Below are 21,981 nucleotides of genomic sequence, written 5' to 3'. Positions count from 1 at the left end.
GTAGATGGGGGAAACTCCGAGCAGCCTATATAGATCTGGGCAGGATATGCCTAAATGCACAAACTAGATCAGATAAACACGAAGGACGATATGAGAGGAGCACTGACAGCCTGAGGTGGGAGGGCCAGGTATGGATACCCCTAGCAACAAGGCATTTGGGAAAGACTAAGGATAGGAGGTGATGGAACATTAATCTGATGAAATTGCAAAGATGGCAAAGCAGGAAAGTCAAATGAAGTATCTATTTGGAGAAAATTAAAGAACAATATACAAGGGTTTCAGCTCTTTTTGTGTTTACTATAATTGCACTATGGATCTGTCTATCCAGAGCAGGGGCTCCCAATCTTTTCTTATGCTGTGGACCAATACCATCAAGCAAGGCGTCCGTGGACCCCAGTTTGGGAACCTGTGATCTAGAGCCACTGCAGATGCAAGGTAACCCAAATGCTAGTCTTAGTAGTAGTACGACCACTTGAGTCGATTGTGATGTTCTCCTAAGGAGCTGTCCGTTGGTGGGTCCCCAGGTGGCTTTAGAGGCTGAATTGGGATCCACATAGCCAGGTGCAGTGTGGGCAAGGGTAGCTGGGCTGCAGTATGCAGACAATCTTTGTTGGCTCCTATACTCAGGCATAAAAGAGCACTTTACACTCAACATCTGCAGAACCAAGGTCTACTGGGCAACCTAACTCTACTGCACTGCACTGGCCTCTGGAGCAAAGGCCCCCCAGCAAAGAAGATGGATCCATTCCCACACCCCAGGAGCCACCGATCAGCAGATATTGATAAAATTTACCACTGTTTTCATCACAGGAAGACCTCAAATTCAAAATCCACAATCCACAGAGCAACTGTGATTCTTATGCTCCCATAAACTTTCGAGACTCTGACTGGCTCAGAGTCACCGAGAAATATTACCAACACTGGCACTGGAGAAATATTACCACCAATGATTCTGCAAAATCTTCTAAATCCACGAAAAGATAATAAAACTAATGTGAATGCATCTTTGCAAGCCAACATCCCCCACGTTGGAGTTGACTCCATCGGCATGTCGGACACTAGGCTATGAAGCAGGCGCTCTGGTCAAAGTTCTGTCACCTGAAGAGATTATCAGTTGTTGGAGCACCTCTTGTGTCAGTAAAATACATTACGAACACCCTCAAAAAGAAATTACCAAGTTAAAGTCAACTGCTAAATGACAGGCATGCCTTTTGGTCAACTGACCTGGAAGAGCTTATTCCAAATCTTTTCACTCTCCCTCTTAAGCTTCAGGACATGCACCACCAGCCTTAAGGACAGTTTCTTTCCTGTGATTATGAAAGTATTCATTGGATCTTGAGTATGGTAAGGATGAATTCTCGACCTCACAATCGGCTCTGTCATGGCCCCTGCGCTGCACTTTCTCTCTAACACTTTATTCTGCATTCTGTTGGTTTTCCTTTGTACTGCCTAGATGTAGTTACCTTGTGAAACGATCTTCATGGATGACATGAAAAACATAGGATTTTCACTGTATCTCAGTCATGTGAGAACAATAAACCAATTACCAACATTTACCATTCAGGCAGATTTCACATGACTTGGTGACAATTTTTCAAAACGCTCATGAAAAGTGCCTTTGAGATGTTCAGTTGCATTAAAGGCAAATAATTGGGGCTAAATAAGTAAATACTATTTGAAAGATTGAAGAAGATATATCCTTTTTCAAAATTCATGGAATTTTCACCCTCTAACATATCTTTCTACAGCAAGATCGGATTAATCCCACTGTGATGGTCAAGATATTTTTAATAAAGCAAAATATTCTGGTGAAGTTTGAGGGTATTATTCACGGCAAACATCTCACATGGCCAGAAACAAGAACATTCATGACATGCTAGCATACTTACTGGTCCAGTGCCTTGTAATAAATATCTAGGTCCTTGTTAGCCAATTCTGTTGTTCTCATTATGATCATCATTTCTCTGAACTTTTCCTCAGCATCTCTGTACTGATCATCTCTCAGTTCTTTTCTGAAGTGAAGAATTTCTTCTTCAAAGCCTTTCTGTCGCCCCTGGGCCAGGTTTCGAGTCTTTTTGCAATTATCCAGTCGCTCTTCCAGTTGTTGTCGTTCACTGTCATCCAAAAAAAAAGTACTTTAGGCTTGGATGTATGAAATAATATTATAAATTGCCCTCACAAATATCAACAAGCTTCATATGTCAGGAAAATCTACTTAGAACATTATGATTTTTGGTTGGAATAGTGAAGTAGCTATTAAAGCCACTGCCTTGCAGCTCCAGTTAACCGGGTTCAACACTAACCACCGATACTGTTTGTGTTAAGCTTGCACATATCCCCTGCAAAGGCATGGCTGCTACACTCAGTGGCCACTTTATTAGGTACACCTGCTTGTTAATGCAGCTATCCAATCAGCCAATCATATTAGATTAGATTATGAGGACACTCAGTCCTCGTTTATTGTCATTTAGAAATGCATACATGCATTAAGAAATGATACAATGTTTCTCCGGAGTGATATCACAGAAAACAGGACAAATCAAAGACTAACACTGACAGAACCACATAATTATAACATATAGTTACAGCAGTGCAAAGGAATACCATAATTTGATGAAGAACAGACCATGGGCACAGTAAAAAAAAAGTCTCAAGGTTCCAAGTCGATCGACTCCTGAGTCCCCGATAGCAGGTGGCAAAAGGGAGAAACTCCCTGCCATAAACCTCCAGGCACCGTCAACTTGCCGATGCCTTGGAAGCAGCCGACCACAGCCAACACTGAGTCCGTCCATCCGAAAACTTCGAGCTTCCGACCAGCCTCTCAGATACAGCCTCCTGAGCGCCATCCTCTGCCGAGTGCCTTTGACCTCGCCCCGGCCGCTGAAACACGCAAAGCCGAGGATCTCGGGGCCTTCTGCTCCGGAGATTCCGGTTACCCACAGTAGCAGCGGCAGCGAAGCGGGCATTTCGGAAGTTTTCCAGATGTTCCTCCGTGCTCTCACGTCTGTCTCCATCAAATCAGAATTGTGCACGGTCCCCTACTTGACAGATAGCAGACATCACCACCGAAGTGGCTGTGTGCACTGCCGTCTTCCCCTCCTATGGCAACAACTCAATGCAGTAAAGCATGCAGGCATGGTTAAATGGTTCAGTTGTCGCATAGACTAAACGACATAATGGGAAAGAAATTTGATCTAAGTGACTTTAATAGTGGAATGATTGTTGGTGCTAGACAGGGTGGCATGAGCATCTCAGAAACTGTTGATCCCCTGGTATTTTCAATCTCTAGAGTTTATAAAGGGACTCAGCCCGAAACGTTGATGTTTGTTCATTTCTGTAGATGCTGCCTGACCTGCTGAGTTCCTCCAGCATTTTGTGTATATTGCAAAGTTCATTAACGTACTTAAAAAGAAATCAATCTCAGTTGTGGGTATCACTGTGAGGTCAATAGCTGTCACACTTCCTTATTGTACTTGGACTAAAATGCTTGCAGAGTATTTTCAGAGCAAAAGGTTGACCATGTTGTGGATTCCATCCCTCAAGAGATACAATGGATATTATCTGCACTACACAGAAATTTATCAATCAATGACTGTTCCAATAAGCATGAAAATTGTGGATGTGACCAACAGGCTCCCCAGACCCAATCACATATCCCACACACTCCTTGCTGGAGGAGAGTTAATCCTTGGAATGACAAAGAAACTGTTCAACAGCCATCATCCTCCCTCTAAGTCCAAGGTCACCCCAACTTCAGTCATTTTCTTACACTAAGTAGTTGTAATGCTGATGCTAAAAGATAGGTTCAGTTCAGTACTGAGGGGAAGTGTTCACTGCATGGTCAGGTTTTCACTTACCTCCTGAGCTGATTTACTCGCATCTCTCCCATCTCTTTCAGCCGCTCCCTCCTCTTGGTCTCCACAATTTCCAATTCTTCCATCCTTTTTCGCAGCGTCAAATTATCTTGCAACCATCGCTCTTCGAGCTGAGGCAAAAATAAGCAAATTACAGCGTTAACAAGAGTAAATCTGCAGATGCTGGAAATCCAAGCAACGTACACAAAATGCTGGAGGAACTCAACAGGCCAGGCAGAATCTAGGGAAAAAGTACAGTCAACGTTTTGGGCCAAGACAATTCAGCAGGACGGCCAAAGGGTCTTGGCCCAAAACATCAACGGTACTTTTTTCCATAGAAGTTGCCTGGCCTGCTAAGTTACAGCGCTATGTAATTTCAAATGCATCCATTTGCCAAGATCCAAAGAAAGCGAATATTTGCAGTCTAAAATCTAATGGAAAAAAATTACAACAAATACAAAGTAAATAACTAAATGCTCCACATGCAGGAATTCTGAAATGAAAACAGGAAGTTGGAGACATCCAGACACTTTGACTGGAGCAGACAGGAAAAAGCTGATCTGGCAGGACACCACCACTCCGAATCACTCAAATGTTTCCTTCTCCAAATATATTGCCAAACCTGCTGAATGTTCCTGCGTTCCCTTTCAGCATTTATAAAGAGAAAGGATGTATTAGTACGGAGCTCCATTGCTTTGTTCTAAGTGTGGCCTATGGTCAGGCCACACTTAGATCCCCTCCAATTCGCCTACCAGCCCCGACTAGGAGTTGAGGATGCCATCGTCTACCTGCTGAACTGTGTCTACGCCCACCTGGACAAGCCAGCGAGCACTGTGAGGGTCATGTTTTTTGACTTCTCCAGTGCGTTCAACACCATCCGCCCTGCTCTGCCGGGGGAGAAGCTGACAGCGATGCAGGTGGATGCTTTCCTGGTGTCATGGATTCTTGATTACCTGACTGGCAGACCATAGTACGTGTACTTGCAACACTGTGTGTCCGACAGAGTGACCAGCAGCACTGGGGTTCCACAGGGGACTGTCTTGTCTCCCTTTCTCTTCATTATTTACACCTCGGACTTCAACTACTGCACAGAGTCTTGTCATCTTCAGAAGTTTTCTGATGACTCTGCCATAGTTGGATGCATCAGCAAGGGAGATGAGGCTGAGTACAGGGCTACGGTAGGAAACTTTGTCACATGGTGTGAGCAGAATTATCTGCAGCTTAATGTGAAAAAGACTAAGGAGCTGGTGGTAGACCTGAGGAGAGCTAAGGTAACGGTGACCCCTGTTTCCATCCTGGGGGTCAGTGTGGACATGGTGGAGGATTACAAATACCTGGGGATACGAATTGACAATAAACTGGACTGGTCAAAGAACACTGAGGCTGTCTGCAAGAAGGGTCAGAGCTGTCTCTATTTCCTGAGGAGACTGAGGTCCTTTAACATCTGCTGGACGATGCTGAGGATGTTCTACGAGTCTGTGGTGGCCAGTGCTATCATGTTTGCTGTTGTGTGCTGGGGCAGCAGGCTGAGGGTAGCAGACACCAAGAGAATCAACAAACTCATTCGTAAGGCCAGTGATGTTGTGGGGATGGAACTAGATTCTCTGACGGTGGTGTCTGAAAAGAGGATGCTGTCTAAGTTGCATGCCATCTTGGACAATGTCTCCCATCCATTACATAATGTACTGGGTGGGCACAGGAGTACATTCAGCCAGAGACTCATTCCACCGAGATGCAACACAGAGCGTCATAGGAAGTCATTCCCGCCAGTGGCCATCAAACTTTACAACTCCTCCCTTGGAGGGTCAGACACCCTGAGCCAATAGGCTGGTCCTGGACTTATTTCCTGGCATAATTTACATATTACTATTTAACTATTTATAGTTTTATTACCATTTAATCATTTATGGTGCAACTGTAACGTAAACCAATTTCCCCCAGGATCAATAAAGTATGACTATGACTATGACTGTGTGTAATACATTGCAGCTCTAAGCTCTGCAGAGCGGACGTTACAGGGTGCTTTATGACTTGAGGACCCGAGCTCTAGGGAAAGATTGAATAGATTAGGACTTCATTCCCTGGAGTGTAGGAGAATGGTGATTTTGTGGAATGTGTTGCCATGTACAGCTGTGGAGGGCAGGTCGTGGGGTGTATTTAAGTCAGAGATCGATAGGTTCTTGATTGGACATGGCATCAAAAGTTACGGGGAGAAGGCCAGGAACTGGGGTTGAGGAAGACAGAAAAAAAGGATCAGCCATGATTGAATAGCGGGGCAGAGTCGATGGGCCAGATGGCCTAATTCTTCTCCTATGTCTTATGGAATGAGGGGAGACTTGATGGAGGTATACACAATTATGAGGGTTATAGACAGGGTAAATGCAAACAGGCTTTTTCACTGAGGTTGGGGGAGACTAGATGAGAGATCATAGGTTAAAGGTGAAAGATGAAATATTTAAAGGAAACCTGAGGGAAAACATCTTCACTCAGTGGCTGGCGTGAGTGTGGAAGTGAAAGTGGTAGGTGCTGGACTGATTTCAATATTTAAGAGAGGTTTGGATAAGTAAAGTATATGTACGGAAGGGAAATGAAGGCTCAATAGGACTAGGCAGAATACTATTTGGCATGGACTAGATGGGCCAAAGGTCCTGTTTCAGTGCTGTAGTGCTCTATGACTCTAACAGTCTCAAGTCCAAAGTACTTCACATCTTCCAAAAGCAACAAGCATTTATTGCTATAACACAGGGGTTCAATGTCTAGATACTGATTTGATGACCCAGTGGTAAACTGCCTAATGTCGTTCGAGTCCTCCACGTAGGCAGCCTGAATACTGGTCAAGTCTGCATGAAGTTAGCTCAAGTTGGTGTGATGGGCGCAGTGGTACAGTCGGCAAGCTCATTTGAGAATCAAAGCAGGAAACCCGTTCGATATGCAAATCCTTTTACAAGCTGAATATATTGAACATGGATGGAGTTGAGCCCACTACCATGTTGACTAAAATAATCTTCAGTACATGCCGTGCTTCATGCTGATTGGCCATTTGCATAATACCTTGAGAAAACAACAGCCAATAGCTTACCAGAGAGACCATTCATTCTCTATCATTGTCACAGGGAGCTACAGCACAAAAGTAGGGCCTTTGTCTCACTGACTCTTTACGGATCATCAATCACCCAATTTTTCCTAATTCTAACTTATTCACCTTACATTCCCAACAAAACCCCCTTCCTCAAAGTCTGACAGTCGTCCACACACTTGGGGCAATTTACATTGGCCAATGAATCAATGGGATGTATGGGGGAAATCTGTGCAGTTACAGAAGAGCAAGCAAATTCCACACAGAAGACAAGGAAGGTCAGGAATGAATCCAGATCACTGGAGATTTGAGGCAGTAGCTTTACCATCTTTCCATCGTGCTGTGCCATGTACCATGATGCACTAATATCATGGCAGATCTAAGCTTGAACTCAATCCAAGTTCCTGTCCCATGATTGTTGACCTTTCATTAACAGTCCAAAACCAGTTCTGATGAAGAGTCTCAGCAGCCCAAAACGCCAACTGCTTATTTCCCTCCATAAATGCTGCCTGACCTGCATTTTGTGTGTCTTTCCCAAAACCAATCTGTCTATTCATTTGCAAACAAGAGAAAAATCTGCAGACGCTGGAAAGCCAAGTAACACACACACAATGATGGAGGAATTCAACAGGTAAGGTAGCATCTATGGAAGAGAGTAAATAGGCTGAGACCTTTCTATTCATTTATTTATTGAGATATAGTGCAGAACAGGCCCTTTGAGCCACACCGCCCAGCAACCTCCGACTTAACCCTAGCCTAATCACAGGACAACTACAATGACTAATTAGCCTATCAGCTGTTACGTTATTGGACTGTGGGAGGAAACCCACGTGGTCATGGGCAGAACGTATAAACTCCTTACAGGCAGTGGTGGGAACTGAGCCCAGGTCGCCTGTACAGTGGAGCATTGTGCTAACCACTACGCTACTTTACTGCTTTCTACAGATACACTATATATTTTTTCACCAATTCACCCTCTACAACTTTTTTGGGTAGAAAATACTGGATCCACAGTCTTGAGAAGACACTCTCCCTCATCTCCATCTTAAATGGGCGATTCTCCTTTGTGAAAACATGGCCCTCAGATCTCCCACCCACTGCCACTACCCTGCTCCCTATCCACCACCATCAATCCCACAAGGATCCTCTCAGCATCTGTTCAGTTGACTAAATAGCATGGAAAGACAAGGGAGGAAATTCAGTGAATGAACTCTTATGTTTCCAACAGCTGTCTGTAAAGAAAAAAACAAGAATAAAATGAGGAGAATAGACAAAGTGCTGGAGGAACTCAGCAGATCAGGCAACCTCTGTGGAAGGGAATACAGAGCTGATGTTTTGGGACAAGATCCTTCATCAGGGCTGGAACAGAATGGGGGAGAAGCCAGACTATGAAGGTGGAGGGAGGGGAAGGAGTACAAGCTGGAAGTGTTAGGTGAGGCCATGTGAGGAGGATGAAGTAACAAGCTGGGAGGTGATAGGTAGAAAAGGTAAAGGGCTGAAGAAGGAGGAAACTGATACGAAAGGGAAGGAGAGAGGCACCAGAGGGAGGTGAAGGGCAGTGAGAAGAGAAGGAGTCAGAACGGAACAAGAATGGGGAATGGTAAAAGAGAGAGGAGCAACACTTTCAGTACGCTGCTTGAACTCAGCAGGTCGGGCAGCATCAGTCAGAAAAGATGAGTGACGTTTCGGGCCGGAACCCTTCGTCAGGACTGAAGAATGAAAGATGGGGAAGGATTTGAAGAATGGTTGTAGCTTCAGCTGAAAGACCAGTAATTTGAAAGACAAAGGGTGGGCGAGGAGAAGCATTGATGTCATAGCCCTGAAAACAATGGGTAGTAGAAGGAGGAGGCGGAACCATGAGGGAGCGGGGGGAGGGGGTAGAGTGAAATAGGGATCGAGGAAGGGAGGGGGAGGGAATTACCGGAAGTTGGAGAATTCTATGTTCATACCAAGGGGCTGGAGACTACCTAGACGGTATATGAGGTGTTGCTCCTCCAACCTGAGTTTAGCCTCATCATGGCAGTAGAGGAGGCCATGTATAGAAAAGAGAGAAGAGGGAGGGGGAGAAATTACCAGAAGTTAGAGAAATGAATGCCCACACCATCAGGTTGGAGGCTACCCAGACGGAACACAAGGTGTTGCGCCTCCAACCTGAGTGTGGCCTCATTATCACAGTAGAAAAGGTCATGGACCAACATGTCAGAATGGGAATGGGAAGTCGAACTGAAACCGGTGACCACCAGGAAATCCCACCTTTTGTGGTGAACAGAGTGAAGGTTCCCCAGTCTACGTCAGGCCTCACCGATGTAGAATAGGGAGCACCAGATACAGTCCATGACCTCGACTCACAGGTGAATTCATTTTCTCGTGGGCATCAGATTCACCATGAGATAGTGATTCAATTTTGCACTAATTAGCTGATGTGCCCAAACATGATATGGGGAGAGCTGATATGAGAATGATATTATTACTGGTGGGACCTGAGAGCAGAGGAAGAGAAAGTGGGTTATTAAGCCTGAACTTCAATACTTCGCTGGGCTAGTGTGGGCAGCATTTTTTAAAACCTCAAATCTGAATTGTTTATCTTCAGAAGATACAAAGAAAAACATAATAACCTTTTGCCTACATTGAGCCAACAAAACCTTCAATTCCTACCCTCAAGCTTCACTTTATTTACAATAAAACAAATAAATTTCAACAATATGAGCCATGCACAACTTTACACTGACCATTATCTATTTGCAGGAAAGTAGAATAGTTTCCATCCTAACATCGATTATTTCATAATCTAAGTGAGACTTTAATCTTTTGCTGATAAATGCTTCTGAGGTAACCAAGCTAAGTTAAACAGAACTGTTGTAAGTAACTATTTATCAGTGCAATCTACTATCTGTAGCCGCACCGATGCAGTTCAGTGCCTCTTCAAATTTCCATTGATCTGCTTACTGAAAATGAAGCTCAACAGAAGATTGTACTTTCCATGTTTGCTCTTGCAAAACACTGCACATTCCTCCAAAAACATGAGAGCCATCCAGAATACCTTCTTTGATAGATTTTATTTGCCTTAAAACGGAACCATAAATAATTCAAGATTCAAGTCTGTTAGTCATTCTTCAGTACGAGTGTAAAGGAGAATGAAATGATTGCTACTCTGGAACTGAGGCAGCATAAAAAACATCATCAATATAGATGCGCCACTATTTGCCATTTTGCCTCTGGAAGGGCTGGTAGTAAAGTTATCCTTGGGGAGATTTAGTCCAAATGACACGAGGACCTACATGACCCATGCAGCCATATTTCGCAAGAAAAATAACCAATATGGAACTATGAAGATGTCCTTCTTCAGGCCATCTGAACAGAGGCTACCCCTCTGGGTGGTGTGAATAATCCTTGTTTATTCTGTGGGGCTGTGCTGAATGCATATTGTATCTCAGCCTTTACTGTGACAAGGAGATACAAGGCTTAACATTCAAGTAGTTTCACCATTTGTTCACTGGTACAAAGAGCCATTCCACATGATTCTTACTCATAGGTTTCTGATGAAACACTTGCCTTTACGTTGACAATCTGAGGCTGCAAGTCAGAATCAGAATCAAATACCACTGGTGGCATCATCAACATTATGTACTGTGTTGTATGATGCAGGTGATCACGGTCTCATGACCATGATTGCTCTTGGCAAATACTTCTGCATAAGTGGTTTGCCATTGCCTTTTTCTGAGCAGTGTCTTTGCAAGATGGATGACCCCAGCCATTGTCAATACTCTCCAGAGACTGTCTGCTTGGCATCAGTGGTCCAATAACTAGGACTTGTGATATGCACTGGCTGCTCATACGACCACCTACCGCCTGCCCCCGTGGCTTCACATGATCCTGATCGGGGGGCTAAGCAGGTGCTACACCTTGCCCAAGGGTGACCTGCAGGCTCACGGAGGGAAGGAGTGCCTTACATCTCTTTTGGTAGAGATATATCTCCAGCCTGCCACCCACTGGCTTATGTTGTGAAATTAGTTGTTTTGCGGCAAGATTACAGTGCAACATGTCATAAAAAACTAAAAATTACAGTAAGAAATATATCAATAAAAATTTTACTTGAATTAGTAGTGCAAAAAAATGTGAGGTAGTGTTTATGGGTTCATTTCCCATTCAGAAATCTGACGGCTGAGGGGAAGAAGCAGTTTCTATAATGTTGAGTATGCATCTTCAGGCTCCTGTACCTCACCCTTGATGGTAGTAATGAGAAGAGGGCATGTCCTGGGTGATAGGGGTCATTAATGATGGATGCCACCTTGTTGAAGCATCACCATTGAAGATGTCCTCAAAGCTGGGAAGACTAGTGCACCTGATGGGGCTGGCTGAGTTTGCAACTTTCTGCAGTTTTTTCCAGTCCTGTGCAGTGGCCTCTCCGCACCAGACAGTGACGCAACCAGTGAGAATGCTCCCCACAGTACAACTGTAGAAATTTATCAAATGTCTGTGGTGACATACAGTTACAAGAAAAAGTGTGTGAACCCTTTGCAATTAACTGGTTTCAGCATTAATTACTAACTAAATGTGGTCTAAGTCACAATAGCAAACACAACCTGCCTAAACTAATAGCACAAACAGTTGTATTTTTCATGTCCTTAATGAACATATTAATCATTCATAGTCCAGGGTGGAAAAAGTATGTGAACCCTTGTATTTAATAACTGGTAAAACCTCCTTTAGCAGCATTAACCTCCACCAAATGTTTCCTGTAGCTGCTGATCAGATTTGCAAATCAGTAATGAGGAATTTTAGACCATTCCTCCATAAAATCAGTTCATCAATATTTCTGGGATACCTTGCATGAAACATCCCTCTTCAGGTCATGCTACAGCATCTTAATTGGGTTAAGGTCTGGACTCTGAATAGGCCATTTTAAACCACAAATGTTCTTCTTTTTAAACCATTCTGATGTTGCTTTACTTGTGTTTTAGATCATTCTCTTACTGCATCACCCAACTTCTATTAAGCTTTAGGTAATGGACCGCTATCCCAACATTCTCCTGTAAAATGTCGGTACAATTTTGTATTCATTGTTCCCTTAATGACTGCAAGCTGTCCAGGCCCTGAGGCAGTAAAGCAGCTCCAAACCATGATGCTCCTTCTACCATGCATCACAGTTGGGAGGAGGTTTTGGTGTTAGTGTGCAGTGCCGTTTTCCCTCCAAAGATAGTGGTGTTCATTTCTGGCAAGAAGTTCAACTTCTTTCTCATCTGTGCACAGAACAATGTCCCAGAAGTGTTGTGGAACACCCAGCTGGTCTTTTGCAAACTTGAGACATGCAGTAGTGTTGTTTTTGGAGAGCAGTGGTTTCATCCATGATGTCCTTCCATGAACACCATTCCAGTTCAGTGTTCTTCTTACAGTAGATAAATGAACAGAGACCATAGCAAGTTCCAAAGATTTATGCAGGTTTTTGCTGTTACCTTCATGGTCTTTTTCACCTCCTTCAGCACTGCATATTGTGCTCTTGGTGTAAACACAAAATACTCTGCAGATGCTGGGGTCAAACAACACTCACAACACGCTGGAGGCCCCTTCCTTCTTCAGTCCTGATGAAGGGTTCCAGCCCGAAACGTTGACTGATCGTTTCCACAGATGCTGCCCGACCTGCTGAGTTCCTCCAGCGTGTTGTGAGTGCTCTTGGTGTGATCTTTGCAGGACGCCCACACCTGGGAGAGTAGTAAAAGTACCGAATTTCCTCCATTTGTAGACAATTTCTCTTACTGTGGATTGATGAACACTCAGGTCTTTAGAAATGATTTTGTAGCCTTTTTCAACTTCATGCATTTCTAAAGTACTTCTTCTAAGGTCCTCTGAAAGTTGCTTTGATCGAGGCATGGTGCACATAAACAGTGCTTTCTTGAGAAGAGTAGGCTCTGTCAGTAACCTGATCTTGTGCGTCCTTTTTTTTTATATAGGGCAGGACACCTCTACAACTCACACCTCCAATCTCATCTCATTGAATGAAACACCTGACTCCAAATAGCTTTTGTAGAAGGCATTACCCCAGAGGTTCAGAGGTTCACATTCTTTTTTGAACTTAGACTGTGATTGTTTAAATTATGTACTCAGTATTGAGGAGCCGTACAACTATTTGAGTTTTATTAGTTTAGGGAGATTGGGTTGGCTATTATTGTGACTTAGATGAAGATCAGACCACATTTTATGAGTAATTAATGCAGAAATCCAGGTAATTTTGCAAAGGGTTGACAAACTTTGCTTTGGAGCTGTACCAAATCTACTTCAAACAAGAATACTTCAAACAGAACAGATGATATGCACCACACATCATCTTCCATGAACCGCATCATTCCTACCACAAAGGTCTCAGATCACTGCAAGATGACTTAATTTCACTCTCAGTGCAGATTGCAAGTTACCGTTTGTAAGTACTTTGGTGGTGTTGGACCAGAAGACTTCTAGACTACTGGAGGCATGGTAGCGTAGTTGCCAGTGTTATGATTCAGACCACCAGTGACTGGGGTCCAATACCTGCCACTGTCTTTAAGGAGCTTGTGTGTTATCCCCATGACTGCATGGGTGTCCCGCGGGTGCTCTGGTTTCCTCCCACACTCTAAAGGCGTACCGGTAGGGTTAGTAAGTTTTGAGCATACGATGTTGCCACCAGATACATGGTAATACGCAGCAGATCCTCGGAATGTGTTGATCATTGATGCAAACAATGCATTTCACTGTTTGTTTTGATCCACATGTAACTAAAGCTAACCTCTTTAATCTCTATTGGACAGTACTCCAAAAACACACTTTTTTTTACATGTTGCACATAACACAGTAACCTTTTTCAGAGAATTCAGCGAGTTTATAGGGCCAGGGACCCGGCCCAAAGCCAGGAGCCCAGACCACAGGTTCTGCCTGCGCACTCCATTTATACCCTGAACCTTCGATTCATGTTCTGAATTTTCGAATGAGCCAGATGACAGACCAGAAGTTCTGAACAATAGATTGATGGATTACCCCAACTATACTGTACAAGGGTTGAAGACTTGACCAAGCCAGTCCATCAACAACACTTCCAAATGGTGCATTACCATTGAACATTCAAGGGCAGGGAAGCTGTAACCCATGAACCAACTGGTATGCAGACATAGCTCCAGCGGCAGTCATAAATACAAGAGATCGGTAGTTGCTGGAAGTCCTGAGCAATACACACAGATGCTGAAGCAACTCAGTAGATCAGGCAGCATCAATGGAGGGGAATAAACCATCAAAGTTTTGGGCCAAAACTCTTCATGACGACGAGAAAGAAAGGGGAAGAAGCTTAAAAAAGGTGGATAGCAGGTGAGGGGGAAGGCATGTGAGTGAGGGAGGGGTGATGAAGTTGGCCAGCAGGTGAAAGATGGAAGCGGTGAAGAGCTGGAGGGGAATATGATAGGAGAGAACAGTGGACCATGGATGAAAGGGAAGGAAGAGGAACACCAGAGGGAGGTAATGGGCAGATGGGGAGAAGGGATGAGTGAGGAACAGTGATAGGGGAACCAAAGTGAGGAATCAGAGAGAAGGGCAAAGGGGGAGAAATTATCCATGGCAATTACAGATTTATGCAACCATAAAAGAACCCACTCGTTTATCTTTTAACTTCATTTCTGGAATTAAATAGCTGGTCTCAATAGCTGTAACCATAAGCAACTAGGTAGCTGCAAAACCACTAGTTCATGAATGTCTTTCAAGGAGAGGAATCTGTCATCCTTACCCAGTCTGATCTGTACAATTTCAGATTTATCAACTCTCTACTCCGTGGGCAATAAGGAACCAACAACAGGAACCAGCAACATCACTCCCATTCCATGAAAAAAAATGCTTCCTATGAACTAGATACAATAAATCTGTCCTGAAAGAAATGTGGTCGTAGGCCAATCATTTTTGCCCATTTTTTATGTTCTTTGCAGACTTTGTGGTCACAATGTGACAGAATTTCCGGCCCTGGTTTTCCAGTTGGGCCTGCCAAGCCTTTCTTTGTTTATTCTTTCACAGGATGCAGACCTTGTTGAAAAGGCCAACATTTAGTGAAGGCACTGTGCTACGTGGTTGCCAATGCCAGTAGAAATTTTGTACTGCAAATTTATTTAATTACATGAAGTTAATTTCCCAGTTGCTGTGATGGGATTTAAACCCACTCAAAACATTCAGTTACTACATGACTCTACATCACACTCATTAAGAGAATCAATTTCTTTCCTTCTCTTATATGCCAATATGTAAATTGTAATAATTATTCTCAATGAGTTCTATATTCTAACCACTCTCAAAATATGAAAAATAAACAATTCCCTGACAAATCCCTGCATTTAATTGTTTGGCACATTTAACCTAATGGAATTTGTACATTACTTTTAGTAAAAGTTAGGAATGGTTTTAATAATTTTATGGAATAAAATAACTGACTTTCTCATTGAAGATCAAAATCCTGTATTTATGCAAATATGTGTATGGTCTGAAGAGTGTTGATAATGGTTGGGGGCCACCGATCTTATAAAGACAGAGGCTGCAATGGCGACCACTGCTGTAGAAAATTTTGCCAAGACTATGATCACCCTTATCATATGACACAGCACAAAATGAACGGTATTATTCATGACTGGGTCCAGAGGAGATATATGAGACTGATTCCAGGCATGAAATGATTAATGTATGAGGAATAATTGATGGCTTTGGACCTGTACTCACTGGAGTTTAGAAGAATGAGGGGAGATCTCATTGAAACCTTTTGAATATTGAAAGGCCTGAATAGGGTGGACGCGTAGAAGATATTGAGAGTGGGGATGGGCAGAGCCTCCAAATAGAATGGCGTCTCTTTAGAACAGGGAACAGGTGGAATTTATTTAGTCAGAAGGTGATGAAGCTGCGGGGAATTCATTGCCACAGATGGCTATAGAGGCCGAATGATTGGGTATATTTAATGTGGAGGTTGATAGGATCCTGATTCGTAAAGGCATCAGAGGTTACAAGGAGAAAACAGGTGAATGGGGTTGAGAGGAATAATAAGTCAGTCATGATGTATTGGCAAAACAGACTCACTAGACCAAATGGCCTGATTCTGCACCTATGGTCTTACGGACTGTGGGAATATCTGAATGTACTTAATAGCCAATTCAATACCACCCAGCTCAGTCACTAGGAGCAGATACATCAGTGTCAGTTTTCTTACAGAGCATGAACAGATTCACGTAACGTTCAACTAACTAGCAGTTTACACGCCCTTCCCACCATTGAGCACATCTACATGGGGTGCTGTTGTAGGAAAGCATCATCCATCATCAGGGACGCCCCACCACCCAGGTAATGTTCTTATCTTGTTGCTGCCGTCATGAAGGAGGTACAGAAGCCTCAGGGCTCACACCACCAGCTTTAGGAACAGTTATTACCCCTCAACCATCAGGCTCTTGAACCGTTGTGGATAACTTCACTCACCCCATCACTGAATCGTTCCCAGAATCTATGGACTCACTTCCAGGGGTGTGCCATGTTCTCATTAATCGCTTTAATCATATTAATCGCTTATCTATCCATCTACTTACTAATTATCATCTTCTTTTTTGTATTTGCACAACTTACTATATTTTACACACTGGCTGTCTGCCCTGTTGGTGCGGTCTTTCACTGATTCAATTATGGTTATTGGATTGAGTATGCCCACAAGGAAATGAATTTCAGGGTTGTATATGGTGACATACAAAAGTTCGGGCACCCCTGGTCAAAATTTCTGTTACTGTGAATAGCTACGTGAGTAAAAGGTGAAGTGATTTTCAAAAGGAATGAAGTTAAAGATGACGCAAACACAAGGAAATCTGCAGATGCTGGAATTCCAAGCAACACACATAAAAGTTGCTGGTGAACGCAGCAGGCCAGGCAGCATCTCTAGGAAGAGGTACAGTCGACGTTTTGGGCCGAGACTCTTCATCAGGACTATCTCTTCTTGCTTAAAATATTAAAGAAATTTGTGATCTTTAACCTTATGCTTTTTGGAAATCAGGTCATCTTTTACGTGCTTAGCTATTCACAGTAACAGAAATTCTGACCAGGGGTGACCAAACTTTCGCATGCCACTCTATATGTACTTCAATAATAAATTTACTTTGAACTTTGTGTTGCTCTAGTAGACAGAGTAAGGGATTGATAGAGTGTAAAGTCTCAAAGGTTGCTATTGTTACATGCCAGCTTACAAAATCTTGTATCAAAATGGCACCTTAGCAAAGTATTCATTACATAAATACAACTTTGAGTACAGACAATTCTATAAAATTCCAAGCTAATTCTTAAAAACAATTTCTATCTTCTTTATAATAATCCATTTGTCGTCTTCTTGTTATTTTACACGTTACTATACTATTGGAATTTCCTTCATTTGGCTTTCAGCTTAAACTCTCAGAATGATTAAGACTTCCTGTATCTGATCTATGAGAACTCAACAGGTCAGGCAGCATCTATGGAAAGGAAAAAAACAGTCAAAGTTTTGAGTCGAGACCCCTCATCAGGGCTGGAAAGGAATTTGGGAAGAAGCCAGAATCTTTTCTCTTAGAAAGGATTTAAGTCTCAAACTTTGTGGAATCGCTGAGAGAAGAATAAGATTGGAATATGGGGAGGAAGGGATGGTAGCAAGTGTTCAGTGAACCAATCAAATGGCTGCTAAAATTTCACAGGCTTGCACATGAAGCAGCGTGATATTAAATGTACTTAACTACATCTGTGAAAAGAGCAAGAAATCAATGGTAAATAGCAAACCCATATCCATGTAATTTACGTTCAATAGTTCAACAGTTCCATTTAATATCAGATGTATACAATCTACAACCTAATTTTCCTGTTCTTCGCAGACATCCACGAAAACAGAACAATGCCCTAAAGAATGAATGACAGTAAAAACGTTGGAACCCTAAAGCCCCCCCCTCCCACGCACAGGCATCAGTAAAGCAACAACCCTCCCCCACCCAAGCAAGCAATAGTAAAGCTTCCAAGCAAGACCATGATCTGCAGTACAATAAGAAACTAATCGTTCACCTGAGAATTTGACCTACCCCAGGCTCTCTCTCTCCCCCTAATACAGGAGCAGGGAGGTGTCACTTTGCGAGAGGGAAGAAATAAACAGAACAACTTGCTGATTTACAGTGTTTAAGTCCGCCATGTGGAAGCAATATTCAAAGGTTGTACGGCATGATGCAATTGTAACTGGTCCTTTCAGATGTAGCTTTTTACCTCGGTCTTAAACCATTCTTCCTCCTGGCCAGATGGCATCAGCACGCCATCTTGTGCCCTGATTGAAAAAGAGCTTCAAGTTCCAGCTTTAATACCAAGAATTCCAATTTCCATTGTTTAGGGACCTTCCTGTTTGACCCAACCTCTCACCCAAACTCTGTGCACAATTATCAACTGCTCTGCACCTTTGTGAATCTTCTATCACCGGAAACAGATTCCGTCTGTTTGCGGGAGCTCGTTAAGGGCATATCTACTGCCATGTTACCTAAACTACAACAATAACAACACCAGTATTAGACACATAGAGATCAACAATAACACTACATAAATTCAAACCTGTCTTTCCTTTAGCAGAATTAAACTTAATTCCAGCTCAATGGTAGGTTTTTTTTTTCCACTGGCCTACAGAACACAGTTCCCAACACATCTACACTCAGTAGCCACTTTATTAGGTACATCTGAACACCAGCTCATCAACGCAAATTTCTAATCAGCCAATCATGTGGCAGCAACTCAGTGCATAAAAGCATGCAGACATGGTCAAGAGGCTCTGTTGTTGTTCAGACCAAACATCAGAGTGGGGGAAGAAACGTGATCTGGGCGACTTTGACCACAGAATGATTCTGCTGCCAGACGGGGTGATTTGAGCATCTCAGAAACTGCTGATCTCCTGAGATTTTCACGCACAACAGTCTCTAGAGTTTACAGAGAATGGTGTGAAAAATGAAAAAAAAAATTCAGTGAGCAGAAATTCTCTAGGTGAAGAGGCATTGTTACTGAGAGAAGAATGGCGAGACTGGTTCAAGCTGAAAAGAAAGTGACCGTAACTCAAATCACCACGCATTACAATGGCATGCAAAAGACAATCTCTGCACGACACATCGAGCCTTGAAGTGGTCTCACTTTAAGGACCCTTTACCTTGGTATTTCATGTTCTCGTTATCTATTGCTATTTACTTCTATTTGCAGTTGCAATTTGTTGTTTTCTGCTTGATCTTTCATTGATCCTGTTATAGTTACAATTCTATAGATTTGCTGACTAAGCCTGCAGAAAAATGATTCTCAGGGTTGCAGACGGTGACATACACAGTATGTACTCTGATAATAACATTTACATTGAACTTTCAATGGGCTACAGAAGACCATGAACATACAGGAGATATCTAATAAAGTGGTCGCTGAGAATATTTCTTTATTGTGAAACACCCCCTTAGTGCAAACCCACTGCATACCCTGTTGTTCAGTCCCCATCAACTCTACTTTTCAAGACCTTACAATCTGATCTACTCCTATCAACAACTCATGAGCATTTTGCTCTGACATTATTCTTAACCGCTCTGCTTTGTGACTGGATTCATCCTCAAAAATGTGTTTCGAACAGCCTTCACTCAGCAGCACTGATAGTTTCCTGACTGTCCTTTGTCCAAACGGGAAGAAGATTTGGCTCACTTTGTTAATGGTGGTTCTGAGCAAAGGCGACCCACTAACCTGCCCTTTTAAGCAACACATGCAGAATGCTGGAGGAACTCAGCAGGCCAGGCAGCATCTATGGAAAACAGTACAGTCGACGCTTCGGGCTCGAGACCCTTCAGCAGGACTAGAGGAAAAAAAGGTGAGGAGTCAGAGCTAGAAGGTGCGGGGAGGAGAGAAAGAAACACAAGGTGATAGGTGAAACTGGGGGGGTGGGTAAAGTAAAGAGCTGGGAATTTGATTAGTGAGATACAGGGCTGGAGAAGGGGAATCATATAGGAGAAAACAGAAGGCTATGGAAGAAGAAAAAGAGAGAGGAGCATCAGAGGGAGGTGATGGGCAGGCAAGGAGAGAAGATGAGAGAGGGAAAGGGGGATAGGGAATGGTGAAGAGCGGGTGGGCATTACCAGAAGTTTGAGAAATCCATGTTTATTCCATCACGTTGGAGGCTACCTAGACAGAATATAAGGTGTTGCTCCTCCAGTCTAAGTGTGGCCTCATTGCGACAGTAGAGGAGGCCATGGATTGACATATTGGAATGGGAATGGGAAATGGAATTAAAATGAGTGGCCACTGGGAGATCCTGCTTTCTCTGGCAGACGGAGCACAGGTGCTTGGCGAAACAGTCTTTCGATTTATGTTGGGTCTCACCGATATACAGGAGGTCACACCGGGAGCACCAGTTGACCCCAGCAGACTCACATGTGAAGTGTCGCCTCACCTTGTAGGACTGTTTCGGGCCCTGAATGGTGGTGAGGGGGAGAGGCGTAAGGGCAGGTGCAGCACTTGTTCCGCTTGCAGGGATAAGTGCCTGGAGGGAGATAGTGGGGAGGGTCAAATGGACAAGGGAGTCATGTGGGGAGTGATCCCTGTGGAAAGCAGAAAGTGGGGGTGGGCGGGGTGGGGGGAAGAAGGTGATGGCGTGGGAGACAATGGCTTGGTGCTCTATCTTGCTGAGGTCGAGCAGCAACTGTGAGACACTTCCTCTCACTTACCCCTCGAAAAGGATCCTACTAAGGAGTTCCAGGCCATTTTCTCCCACACCATCACCAACCTTATCAGCTCTGGGGATCTCTCACCCACTGTCACCAACCTCGCATTTCCCGCACCTCCCGTTTCTACCTCCTACCCAAGATCCATAAATCTGCTCGTCCAGATAGACTCATTGCTTCAGCTTGTTCCTGCCCCACTGAACTCGTATCTGCATACCTTGACTCAGTTTTATCCATCCTGGTTCAGTCCCTTCCTACCTACATCCGTGACACTTTACATGCTCTTCTCAATAATTTTAATCTCCCTGGCCCCAAGCATCTCATTTTCACCATGGATGTCCAGTCTCTATACACGTCCAGCCCCCACCAAAAAGGCCTCAAAGCTCTCCATTTCTTTCTGGACACCAGACTCAACCAGTTCCTCTCCACCACCACTCTCTTTCATCCAGCGGAACTTGTCCTCACTTTCAATAATTTCTCCTTTGGCTCCTCCCACCTTCTTCAAACAAAAGTGTAGCCATGGGCACTCACATGGGTCCCAGCTATGCCTGCCTTTTTGACGGCTTTGTGGAACAGTCTATGTTCCAAGCCAATAATGGTGTCACTCCCTTTTTCCTATACTACATCAACTGCATTGGTGTTGCTTTCTGCACCCACGGGGAGCTCATTGACTTCATAAACTTTGCCTCCAACTTCCACTCTGCCCCCAAATTTACCTGGTCATTTCCGACACCTCTCTCCCCTTTCTTGATCTTTCCGTCTCTATCTCTGGAGACAGCTTATCCACTGATGTCTACTATAAACACACGGACTCTCACAGCTATCTAGACTATACCTCTTCCCACCCTGTTAATTGTAAAAATGCCATCCCCTTCTCTCAGTTCCTCCATCTCTGTTGCATCTGTTCTCAGGATGAGGCTTTTCATCCCACGATGAAGGAGAAGTCCTCCTTCTTCAAAGAAAGAGGTTTCCCTTCCTCCACCATCAGCGCTGCCCTCAACCATATCTCTTCCATTTTGCGCATGCCTGCCCTCACCCCATCCTCCCCCCACCCCACCAGGGACAGAGTTCCTCTTGTCCTCACCTACCACCCCACCAGCCTCTGCGTCCAGCACATATTTCTCCAACTTCCGCCACCTCCAACAAGATCCCAATACCAAGTACAACTTTCCCTCCCCCCACTTTTTCTGTTTCCACAGGGATCACTCCCTCTGTGCCTCCCTTGTCCGTTTGTCTCTCCCCACTGATCTCCCTCTTGGCACTTATCCTTGCAAGTGGGACAAGTGCTACACCTGCCTCTACACCTCCCCCCTCATTACCAATCAGGGCCTCAACAAGTCCTTCCAGG

At 43.8% G+C, this 21,981-nt stretch overlaps 1 protein-coding gene across 1 annotated transcript in view; it reads right to left on the bottom strand.

Annotated features, from left to right (window-relative positions):
• rad50 (RAD50 homolog, double strand break repair protein) overlaps positions 1–21,981 on the bottom strand; it is a 218,229-nt gene that overhangs the window by 48,616 nt on the left and 147,632 nt on the right. The window contains exons 21-22 of the mRNA XM_063053126.1: positions 3,858–3,985; positions 1,890–2,114 (exon numbers count right to left, since the gene is read on the bottom strand). Of these exons, the coding sequence (XP_062909196.1) occupies positions 1,890–2,114; positions 3,858–3,985 (353 nt within the window). The remainder of the gene's footprint in view (positions 1–1,889; positions 2,115–3,857; positions 3,986–21,981) is intronic.

Source organism: Mobula hypostoma, chromosome 7, assembly GCF_963921235.1.
Source record: "Mobula hypostoma chromosome 7, sMobHyp1.1, whole genome shotgun sequence".
In the NCBI taxonomy this organism is placed as follows: domain Eukaryota; kingdom Metazoa; phylum Chordata; class Chondrichthyes; order Myliobatiformes; family Myliobatidae; genus Mobula; species Mobula hypostoma.
Note: the sequence above shows the minus strand (reverse complement) of the source record. Positions and strands in the feature narration are given on the sequence as shown.